Below are 12,159 nucleotides of genomic sequence, written 5' to 3' on the forward strand. Positions count from 1 at the left end.
AAATTTCCAGAAGTAAATTTTTTTTTTTGGCTTTAAAAGATCATCCTAGAAGTTAAATTGAGAGATTATGGCCATATCTTTCTATAGCATACCCTGATATTACTGTCAGAGTTAGACTACCCTGCACAATCAACCTTGGACCTGATCTCATATTAAGTTACTCTGGGGACTTTCCTGGTGTTGCAGTGGTTAAGAGTCCCCCTGCCAATTCAGGGGACACAGGTTTGATCCCTGGTCCAGGAAGATCCCACATGCTGCGGAGTAACTAAGCCCATGCACCACAACTACTGAGCCTGTGCTCTAGAGCCCACGAGCCACAACTCCTGAGCCCACGTGCCACAACTACTGAAGCCTGCAAGCCTAGTGCCTGTGCTCCGCAACAAGAGAAGCTACCACAATGAGAAGCCTGTGCACTGCAAAGAAGAATAGCCCCCCCCACTTGCGACAACTAGAGAAAGCCCACGTGCAGCAACGAAGACCCAACGCAGCCAAAAATTAAAAAAAAAAAAAAGTTACTCTGAGCATCCTGCTGTGGTGACCTAGAGCAACCACACTAGACACAGAGTATCTTTGGGTTTAAAATGAAGAAAACACATGGCAATCAGTTGAAAGTAAAATTGTGATATAGGAAAATTTTGTCTTTAGTTTTGCTTTCTGATCTGTTTACTCCCCTTGCCCCCATTTTTTTGGCCACGCCACGCGGCTTGCAGGATCTCAATTTCCCGACCAGGGATTGAACCCTGGCCACTGCAGTGAAAGCACCGAATCCTAACCACTATACCACTAGAGAACTCTACTTGTCCCCTTTCAAGTCTTTATTTTGGCCCACTCAAAGCATCAATCTGCTGCATGCTTTATAATCCTTTCCGTGTATTCAGATAGGTTAGAATCTGATATTTTACATGGACTGGAACTAACTCATACTGATGTTCTATTTTTCTGTCAATTGAATTTTAAGCCTTTTATCTGCATTTAAAAATGAAAACTTTATTTCCTGATAAAGGTATTTCAAATATTGTTAGTGAGAAACTTTGTGGGGAGGCAGAGAAGCCATCCCAAATCTTAACATCATACTAAGCCTCAGGTTCATTCTGAAGGTAAACTTAGCTGCTTCAGTTAGTTTACTGTGTAGGAAAAAGAAGCCTGAATTAGTCCTGACCACCAGTTGAGGTCCATTCCCTAGTAGCTACTAGGTAGTGCTGATTTGATTTTTCTTTTTTTAATTGTAGTAACTTTCAATTCTAAAATATTTCCTTCTTGAGTACAGTTTCAGGGAACTGGCTAACACTGTGTGTAAACTACAAGGCTTTTTGTCACTGCCTCCTGCTGGGATCTCATTGTTTCTGTAGACTCAACATCCATAGCTGAGGCCAGAGTTCTGCTACCTCTAGCCCTCTGTTTCTTAGTAAATGGGACCAGGGATCAGGTAACAAGCTGAATATGTTATTCAGGGATACCTGACCTCAGATTTGTTACTTTTATCTAGGGTGGGAGTAATGTGAAAAACTACAGAAATCAACCGTGTTTATATATTGGAGAATTAATAGAGTAAGAAGAGAAATTTAAAATGTGACTTGACTAAACTCATAGACACAGAGAGTAGAATGGTGGCTACCATTCTACTGGGAGGTGGCTGGGAGGTGTGTGGGGAAAATGAGATGTTGGTCAAAGGGTACAAACTGTTATAAGATGAATAAGTTTTGGTGATCTATATACAGAATGGTGATTATAGTTAACAACACTGTATTATATACTTGAAAGTTGCTAAGACAGTAGATCTTAAATGTTCTCACCACAAAAAAAGTGGTAATTATGTGAGATGGTGGACATGTTGGCTAATGCTATGATGGTAATCATTTCACAATACGTGAGTGAATCAAATCAACATGTTGTACACCTTGAACTTACACAATGTTATATCTCAATTAAAGTAAAAATAATAGGGCTTCCCTGGTGGCGCAGTGGTTAAGAATCCGCCTGCCAATGCAGGGGACATGGGTTTGAGCCCTGGTCTGGGAAGATCCCACATGCCGCAGAGCAATTAAGCCCATGCACCACAACTACTGAGCCTGTGCTCTAGGGCCCGTGTGCCACAACTACTGAGCCCACATGCCACAGCTACTGAAGCTCATGTGCCTAGAGCCCGTGCTCCGCAACAAGAGACGCCACCGCAGTGAGAAGCCCGTGCACCGCAACAAAGAGTAGCTCCCACTCGCCACAACTAGAGAAAGACCATGCGCAGCAACGAAGACCCAACACAGCCATAAATAAATTTAAAAAAATAAATTTTAAAAATAATAATAAAAATGTGGCTTGAATAGGCAAGCATATTTACTACCTATAAGCACTTTATGTAAATCATTTACTTTTCATATTTGATTATTAATACTATACAATAGCTGTTATTATGCATATTATTAAACTTTATATACTTCAACGAATGTTCATGTGACTTTAACATTTTTACTTTTTGTCATCACCATAGTTATGATTCCACAATAAAATTTAGAAAGTAGAGAAAAAAATATGCTCAGAATCCCACCACTAAGTGTAATTAATCACTGGTAGCATTTTGATGTATTTTTATTCTCATCTGTTTTACATGGATATATTTTATATTATAAATATATGTTTATATCTGCTTTTTAAAAACTTACATCACAAGCATTTTTTGAGTGCCTTTAAAGTGACAAGATTATTTCTGTAAGCCCTCTATGAAAAGTAGATGTTATGTTATAGTTATAATATTGTACATTATGGTTAGATATTACACTTTAATCTTAATAAGTCATTATTGCTTATACAGAATAGACCTCTGTTCCCATTTATAAAAATTAAAACTTTCTTTACTACTTTTGCTTAACTTCTAAGGCTGTTGGCTAATTTTTTAATCCTCTATCCAAGAAACTGACATTTCTCTTTTCTGGCTGAATTTCTTTTATTTGTAGGGTTAGATAAAGAGGGAGTGACTAGAAAATGTGGGGCCAGTGATGATGGATTAAAGTTTCCCAAAGGGGATCTGGTCCAGCTTTTAATTTACTATCCAGTTTGAAATTTCATGTTATTCATTACAGCTAAAACTTTTATCTGTAGTCTGGAGGTTATAAGCTTTGAAAATGGAATTTTGGTATATGTGGACCTTAAGCCTCAGTAGCAGAACTAGAAATGAGATCTAAAATGATTGGTACCTAATTTGGGAATCAAGTATGATTTAGAATGAATTGAATTCTGTATCCATATCCAATACACCTAAAAAATATGATTTTTTCTCTACTTTTATAAAGCAGTAAAGTTTAGAGAGATAGTTCTTTTTGTACTATTTCTACAACTTAGCGTATTGTCTACCTAATGTGAAAGATGTATATATTTTTAATATTTCTGATTTATGTGAAACCACTGAGGCTATCTTGTTTTATTGCCCATGCATGTGTGTGAAAGGCAATTAAATGTGGTACTAATTATATAAATTTAACTTCCTGTATATAATTTTTGAAAATCCCATACCTTCTCAATGGGAAGCAGTAAAGTAAACTTCATTCCTTTGATTTTTACCTTCTGTGGATAGAGCAACTCGCTGAGCTTCGTCAGGAGTTTCTTCGACAAGAAGACCAGCTCCAGGACTATAGGAAGAACAGTACTTACCTCGTGAAGAGGTTAGAATATGAGAGGTAAGATGCTACGTGCAACAAATATTTATGAATCTTTAATATTTGTCCAACTTTCAATTCATTTCTTCCTTTCTGGCTTTTGTTTTTCTTCTCTTCTTTCATTTTACTAGGTCTTTTAAGTTCCTTTTCTGTTATCTTTCTATGCCTCTTTGAAATCACTCTTTTATTTTGATATGTTGAACAACATGAAAGTATCTCTTATAAGGCATGTTGAATCTACCCATGTAGTAGAGTTCGTTGTGAGACAGAAAATCTTTCAAGGTCTGAGTTTTATTGAATGAGATGTGGCAAAGACTGAAAGAAGATTCTGTAGTTCTTTTTGAGGGTCAGTCCAGAAGATAAAGCTGGCAGTGGAAGATATCCCCAGAATAGCTGAGGGACTAAGCACCAGCTGCTTCTCCTGTTCTGCACTTCAGTCCCTTTGCTTATGCCTCTGCACTGTTGGTGATGAGGTTGGGAAACCTCTTAGGGGCCTTTCTAGAATTACTCTTTAAAAAGGTTTATTGTGTATTAAATCAGTTCTACAGTTAAAGGTATTTTTGGGTCTACACACCAAAAATTAGAAAGATTCACTGTATTTTAAACTGTTTATCCATTTCTGACTTCTTACTCTTGTAGGTTATCAATATGCATCTACTTACATATATGTATTTTAATCTAATAGTATTCAGTAATTTTACATATATCTTTAGGATTAAAGAAATATTATTCCAGCATGTTAGTGTACCAAAGCTTGTTTAATCTCTCCCAACTGCTGGACCATTGTAGGAGTTTTCCTTTTCTCACTGTTATGACTATCAACTATAAAAATCTTTGTGCAAAAAGCATTTTCTCCCTCTTACGTTATTTCACTGGTTATATTCTCAAATATAGAACTTCTGAGGTGGAATGTTTTATTGATCTTGTTGCTCTTATCACATATATGAAAGATTGCTTTGTAAAATGACTATAATAATTTATAATGTAAATGTTTCCCTGTAGCCCCACCAACATTGGCTTTTATATTTCTAACTTAATTTTGCTAGCATAGTAATAAGATAGTACTATATATACATATAAGAAGTTTAATTTGCATTTTAAATGGTGGAAGATAACATTTTTCTGTGTATGTATTCTTTGTTTCTTTTTGCATGAATGATCTATTTGTATTCTTTGACTACTCATCCAGTGGAAATTCACAATCTTTATGTGTTTTGTTCCTTTACATTTTCTCTTGCTGGTTGCATTCTCTCTTCTTTATTAGTTTCTTCCATTGTTGCTCTTCTTATGGTTTAGGCTTTTATTATTGCGTTGAAAGTACTAACTATTTGATGAATCATCTGCTGCCACTCCTTATCAACTCTTATAATGCTAGCTTTTCTTATCTATTACTATATATTGGTCTTACAGTTTTCTCTTCTAAAGTGTTTTTCTCTTCTATGATTGAAGTTGACTTTGACAGTTGTTTCTTTATAAATGCAATTTATAAAAATAAATTTTCATCTTTCTAATTTCTGTTTTTTAATTAGTTTTATCATTATTTTTATCCTCTGTTAAAGGTTCAAATATTATAAGAATTTTGACTGTGAGCTATTTTTATGTCTGCTCGTTGTCCTTCCCTACCCACTCCCCTGCTAACTGAATGCTTTATCCTTATAAATGTATGTTTTCAACTTCTAGACATCTTTGAGAATCAATCCAAAATAATAGTCTAAAAGAATGACTTGTAATTTAGTTTTCAGTGTGGACAACAGATCAAGGAATTAAGAGCACAGCATGAAGAAAACATTAAAAAGTTAGCAGACCAGTTTTTGCAGGAACAAAAGGTAAATTTTAAAAATACTTAAAATATGTTCTTGTTATAAATCTTAAAATTTAGAAGTTAAAATTTGTATTTTTGTTATAAAACATTATATTTTTAAGTATTTTAGCCTGCCTAACTCTAAAAGTGACTTGCAGTGGCTTTACTGCTGAGTAAATTAGACATTTACAAAAGTATAACCTCAACTCTTAAAACTAATTTTGAGCTAAATATCTTTTATCTGACTTTTAAAAATAATTTTTGCTATTTATGTCTTAGATTGTAAAGTGGATGATCATTTTACTTGAAAATCAACTATTTGCTATTTTATGCTTTTGAGAAATAGAAAAAAATTGAGAAAATTTTTCCTTAATTATCAGTCTTTGTTATTCTGAATTCCTTTCTTAAAACACAGAAATGAAACACAAGCCACTATTTTGATTCATATTTTGGGGGTGGCAAATTCTTTTAGTTCATACAATTCCAGTTGATATATATTATGAAAGTCCTGCTATAAATGGAGGGAATTTGTCTGAAGTTTACTAGTCATTAGGACATTCATTTTTTTATACACTATAATCTAATCTGACTAGCTGTGGTTTGTATAAAGTCTTGTGATTTAGAGTTAAGAGAGATTGAATAGTGAAAAGTATTTTTCTTGGTCTTTGGCAGCATCTCATCTAAAGGACTAGAAGCTAAGGAAACCAGGTTTTCATTCTTTGCTCTTTCACTATTTTGCAGCATGATATTGAGGGCATCATTCTTTTTAATCTATAAAGTGGAATGGCTGCTGCCTATCTGCAGTCTTCCATGAAGAGACATGGGGATAGATTGCTGGAAGATGGCAGGCCTGAGTGAGCTACCTAGGTGGCATTGAGGGCAGCCAGAAGGTATTATTGAGACACTGGATGGTTAGAGGAGCATAGCAGAACATGGAAGGAAGGGGACAAGAGGCTTGCTGTTGCAATTGTGTTATTACAAGCCCGGTATACAAATAATGGGATGAATTTGCTCTCTTCTCTTCTCCCAAGAAGCACGTATATAAGCTTTTTCCTTTTTCCTGCCAAGTGTAGTTCTCCCTTTCTGCTCTTCTATATTAGGCTATTTTTACATTATTAATTAGCTAATATCTACTCCAGTTCTTCTTTGCACTTATCCTGCCCTAAATGGAGCAAGGTGGGGAGGAATGGAGATGCTTAAGAGCATTTCTCCTTTGTAGGGTGACATACCAGCTGCCTAATCTACTCCTCATTCTCTGTTCTTCGACTACTATAACTAGTTGATTCTGTGAAATTTGAGTTGTTTTTCATAGGAACAAATCCATTGTAAGCTATATGAAACAAGCATAAGTTGTATTGAGGTTTTTTTTTTTTTTTTTTTAACTAAGTACATTCCTGTCTTGGAAATTACTCTGGGGAGGGGGTCAGCAAACTAAATCCAGCCTCCTGCCTGTTTTTAACTGCCCATCAGCAAAAAATGCTCATTACATTGAAAAATGGTTAAAAAGTCAAAAGAATATTTTATGACATGGGAAAGTTGTAAGAAATTCAAATCTTAGTGTCTACAAATACATTAGAACACAGCCACACTCATTTGTTTTTTGCTTTCATGCTACAAAGATAAATGGTTATAAACCAGAGGAGACTAAGAAGACCTGAGTACTTAAATGCAATGTAGTAAAAAATTAAATAAATAAATAAATAAAATAAAATAAATGCAGTGTAGTATCCTGGATTGGATCCTGGAACAGAAAAAGGTCTTAATGGAAAAAGTGGTGAAATCTAAGTAAAGTCTGGAGTTTAGTTAATAATGCACTAATGTTGGTTTCTTAGTTTTGTAAATGTGCTGTGCTAATGTGATGTTAACACTTAGGGAAATTGGGAGATGGGTAATTACTTTTCTGTAAATCTAAATTATTTCAGAGTAAGAAGTTTATTTAAAAAACAATTAGGGGGACTTCCCTGGTGGCGCAGTGGTTAAGAATCCGCCTGTCAGTGCAGGGGACATGGGTTTGAGCCCTGGTCTGGGAAGATCCCATATGCCACGGACCAACTAAGCCTGTGTGCCACAGCTACTGAGTCTGCACTCTAGAGCCAGTGAGCCATAACTACTGAGCCCACGTGCCACAAGAAGCCCACGCATCTAGAGCCCACGCTCCGCAACAAGAGAAGCCACCGTAATGAGAAGCCCACGCACCGCAACGAAGAGTAGCCCCCACTCTCCGCAACTAGAGAAAAGCCCTCGCGCAGCAACAAAGACCCAACACAGCCAAAAATAAAAAAACAAATAAATTTATTAAAAAACAAAAAAACAATTAGGTGGCCCCCTTACCAAATCAACAGTACTGCATTTAGGAAGCCATCTTATTTTGTTAATAGTATTTAATATCGTCCATTCATGTAAAGGTATTGCTGTTAATAATGCATCAAAGGGACAACATCTTTATTAACTGTTTTAAATGGAAAAGTATTTTTGACCAGTAGTTTGTTGACTTTTAAGTTTTGTTTATTATTGTTTGTTTTATCCACATCAAAAAGCAGTGGAATATTATGGAAGTAGCCTTATGATGTAGCATTATAGCAAAAATGCACAGAGATGGAGGATGGCTGCTCAGGTTGTACCTCAATGATTTTCTCACCTTTGGCCTTCATACTGGCATGTTCAGAAATTTCAGTTTATCGTTTCACTCATCAGCAATTAAGCTCTCAGAATTGGCTATCGCTTACCAAGTTCCCAAAAACTGTGGGAGTGAGAAAGACTGTGGTTTGAATCCCTTTTCCACACTTCTCTAGCTTTGTAATCTTGAACAAGCTGCTTAAACTTCTTTAAGCCTCAGTTTTATTTTGTTTTTCCCAAAACTGTTCATTTATCTCCACTAAAGGATAGACTTGAAAACAATTTGTAAACTATGAAACACAGTGCAAATGTTTGTTGTTGATTTTATCTGCCAGGTAGACTGGTATACCTACACCTGATTGTCAAAGCACCCTTTCTTCTTTATTGTGACAAATTCTTACAATTTGCCTCCTATTTTTCTAGATTTTCTACAGATTTTTTAGTACTATTGTTTTTTATCATGTTACCAATGATTGCACTGCATAATGCTTTAGAGTTGACAGAACATTTAATGTTAATATTATTATGCATTAACTATTAATATGGCAACCCAAGCATGTGTACTTGACTCCTTGCCTCTCCCAGTTTTCCACTGAGGCAACTCAACCAATATAAAAGAGGAAACTGGCCCCCCACAGAATTGAGTCAGACCTAATCATAAACCTGAAGATTCAAGTTTCCAAGGAGGAGATATGGTTAGTTGAAGCAGGTCACAGGGAGCACTACTTGTGCATTGTTCTGCCATTCCTTCGTATGCTTGAGTGGCCAGTGCACCTGGGAAGAAGTTTGCCTGTTTTCTACCCTTGCTGTTTCTACGTGGGGAAAAGCCTGACAATGTCAGTAGCCATCTATCACACTTGAGGGGACACCTGTGTGCCATCCTCCTGCTCTCTGCTATCCTACTCGATTACAACATATGCCTATGCAGAATCCACTCTGCCCACAGCACCCAAGACTGTGCCAAACTGTAGGCCTCCACAGCAACCTACAGTGCTCAGCAAGACTGTCTTCTCACAGAATCACCAAAGAGAATTATCAGCATAGCCAAAGGGAATTATCTCTGCCTAAAATTTTAGGCCATTTATGATAGAGACTTTTAAAAAATATTACTTATTCTCTGAATTCATATCAGGTATAAAAACTGAACAGAAAATAATATATCCCACATCTCTAAGTGTTTAGAATTTAGACCCATGGTATGTATTTCAAAAAAATGAATTGTTTCAGAATATTAAGTTAATAGTTGTTTCAGTAGTTTCACATTTTGAACTGAAAAATACTTACTGTTACCAAATCTTAATCTAACAGCAAGAGGCCCACAAGTTTGAATCAAAAGATGGAAATGAATTGGATATAAACCATCATGCGGTACCTAAAAACATTCCAAAAGTTGCTGAGAATGCTGCAGACAAGCATGAAGAACCCTCAAGCAATCATATTCCACATGGGAAAGGTATTACTATTATTTTGTGTTAATAGAAAAACTAATAGAAATAGTTTCTAATAGTTTGTGTTAATAGAAAAACTATTATTTTTCTCATTTTGAAGTGGATTATTGAATCATAAAGAATATTGTTTGATTTTACTTCCATTATGATTAGGTGTCTTTTTCAAATTTGGATTCTTTAATAGAGAAGAAAAAACAGTAAGTTTATAGAGTTACAACTATGTCCAAAGCAAGATATAAAGATATTCATTTGATATAGCCTATTGCTCTACAAACTGATTATTACATTCCTTCCAAATATTTTCAATTTATGTAATGAAAAATATAAAATTATATTTTTTGTTACTGTTACTTGGTCAGAACAAATCAAACGAGGTGGTGATGCAGGAATGCCTGGAATAGAAGAGAATGACCTTGCAAAAGCTGAAGATCTTCCCATTGGTAAGTAAAAGTTAATAGAATATTTAACTGAAGTGATCATGTTATTTTTCATGTGACTCTATTGTTTGTTTTTTTTAAAATTTATTTATTTATTTTTGGCTGCGTTGGGTCTTCGTTGCCACGCATGGGCTTTCTCTAGTTGTGGCAAGTTGGGGCTACTCTTCATTGCAGTGCATGGACTTCTTATTGCGGTGGCTTCTCTTGTTGCAGAGCATGGGCTCTAGGCACGCAGGCTTTAGTAGTTGTGGCATGTGGGCTCAGTAGTTGTGGCTCGCAGGGTCTAGAGCGCAGGCTTAGTAGTTGTGGTGCACGGGCTTAGTTGCTCCACGGCATGTGGGATCTTCCCGGACCAGGGCTCGAACCCGTGTCCCCTGCACTGGCAGGCGGATTCTTAACCACTGCACCACCAGGGAAGCCCATCATGTGACTATTGTTTTTCTGAGTAACACCTGAGAAGAGTCACAGATATCTGGATGATTGATATTTCCAGTTAACTAACTCCCCATTAGTTGCCAAGATATAAATGTTTTGGATATATTTTTATGAAAAATTTTGCTAAAATGTGTAAAGTACTTGTTTTTGCCTTAAGAGTCAAGCATAAAGAAAAAAAGCGTCAAACATATTTGAACTTTTTCTTGATGACTCAGAGTTATTTCTCATGACAGTTATGCTATGTTAGTTACTTATGTTTACTAAAAGTATGTGTGGCTTATTTCTTTCAGGCTAAATGTTCCTAGATTGCTGTGTTGTTGATGTGCTTTAATATGGCATAGTAATACCGTTATATAGGTTTTTAGGACTTGGCGTTTCTTTTCAGTTAATCACCCGACACTTTAAATAGCTTATTCACTTTTTTCCCTTGTTTTATGGCTACTTCTGTTCAGTGTATATCTTTCTCTCCATTAATGTGTCTACTTCTTGTCCATTTCCACTTGGTCTGTATCACTGCTGCTATCCTAATCACATTCAGTTTTTTCTATTTTTCTTGGCTATCATAGGTACCCCTCCCTGCTGACTGCAGTATATTATGGTGGAAAATAGGAAGAAACAGCACATCTTTGGTCCTTCTTAGCTGTTTTTGTTCCTTTTCCATCTCTGTGATCACTTCTGTGGTTATATAGCTCATTGTATGTGGCTGAAACTGCTGAGTGTCTGAGGTCCAAATGCATAAAGTATTAGTCCTTTCATTTGTATAGTTTTTTTATCTTCTCAAATTCTTTCGTATCTATTCTTTTGAGTTTCCAATTCACAGTATATTCCCTTGAAATAAAGGTCGGGACAGGAGGAAGAACGTGAGTTTAAAAATAAAGAGTAAGGATGAGCATGATTTGTTTATAAGGCAATGAAATTATCCAGTGATTCTTAAAGTGTGGTCCTTGGACTAGCAGTATCAGCATTACCCAGGAGCTTGTTAGAAACACTAATTCTTAGGTCCCATTCCAGACCTGCTGCATAAGAAATTCTTTTTTTTTTTTTTTTAATAAATTTATTTATTTATTTATTTTTGGCTGTGTTGGGTCTTCGTTTCTGTGTGAGGGCTTTCTCCAGTTGCGGAGAGCGGGGGCCATTCTTCATCGCCATGCGCAGGCCTCTTACTGTCGTGGCCTCTCTAGTTGCAGACCACAGGCTCCAGACACGCAGGCTCAGTAGTTGTGGCTCACGGGCCTAGTTGCTCCGTGGCATGTGGGATCTTCCCAGACCAGGGCTCAAACCCGTGTCCCCTGCATTAGCAGGCGGATTCTCAACCACTGCGCCACCAGGGAAGCCCAGAAATTCTTGAGATATAGCCCAGCAGTTTGTGTTTTAACAGGCTCTCCAGGTGATTTTGATCTTTGCTAAAGTTTAAGAACCACTGGCTTAGATGTAAATTTAAAGAAATGTTGAAAGCAAGGACTATGTATTCTGAATTTTTGCAGTACTTACTCTAGTCCTAGGCTTACCGAGTTTTAGATTGATTTTTCTCTTTACGTTGTGCTTACTTTTTCTAACTGAATGAAAGATTCTTTAAATTCTGTAGTGCTTCACAATTTTCAAAAGTTTCACACACATGATTTCATATAATCCCATAATAACCCCTTTTTTTCCCCCACCCTTATATCGCTCCTCCCCTCTCCCCTCTCCCCACGGGTAACCACTTGTTTGTTCTCTATATCTGTGAGTCTGCTTCTTTTTTGTTTTATTCACTAGTTTGTTGTATATTTTAGATT

General features: G+C 36.3%; 1 protein-coding gene across 2 annotated transcripts in view; it reads left to right on the forward strand.

Moving 5' to 3' along the window:
• Positions 1 to 12,159, forward strand: part of GOLM2 (golgi membrane protein 2) — a 109,927-nt gene that overhangs the window by 47,366 nt on the left and 50,402 nt on the right. For both annotated transcript variants that reach the window (XM_019935432.3, XM_019935433.3), the window contains exons 3-6: positions 3,566 to 3,668; positions 5,383 to 5,473; positions 9,373 to 9,517; positions 9,872 to 9,952. In XM_019935432.3, coding sequence (XP_019790991.1) covers positions 3,566 to 3,668; positions 5,383 to 5,473; positions 9,373 to 9,517; positions 9,872 to 9,952 — 420 coding nt within the window. The remainder of the gene's footprint in view (positions 1 to 3,565; positions 3,669 to 5,382; positions 5,474 to 9,372; positions 9,518 to 9,871; positions 9,953 to 12,159) is intronic.

The sequence above is a fragment of the Tursiops truncatus genome, chromosome 2 (genome assembly GCF_011762595.2).
Source record: "Tursiops truncatus isolate mTurTru1 chromosome 2, mTurTru1.mat.Y, whole genome shotgun sequence".
Lineage (NCBI taxonomy): Eukaryota > Metazoa > Chordata > Mammalia > Artiodactyla > Delphinidae > Tursiops > Tursiops truncatus.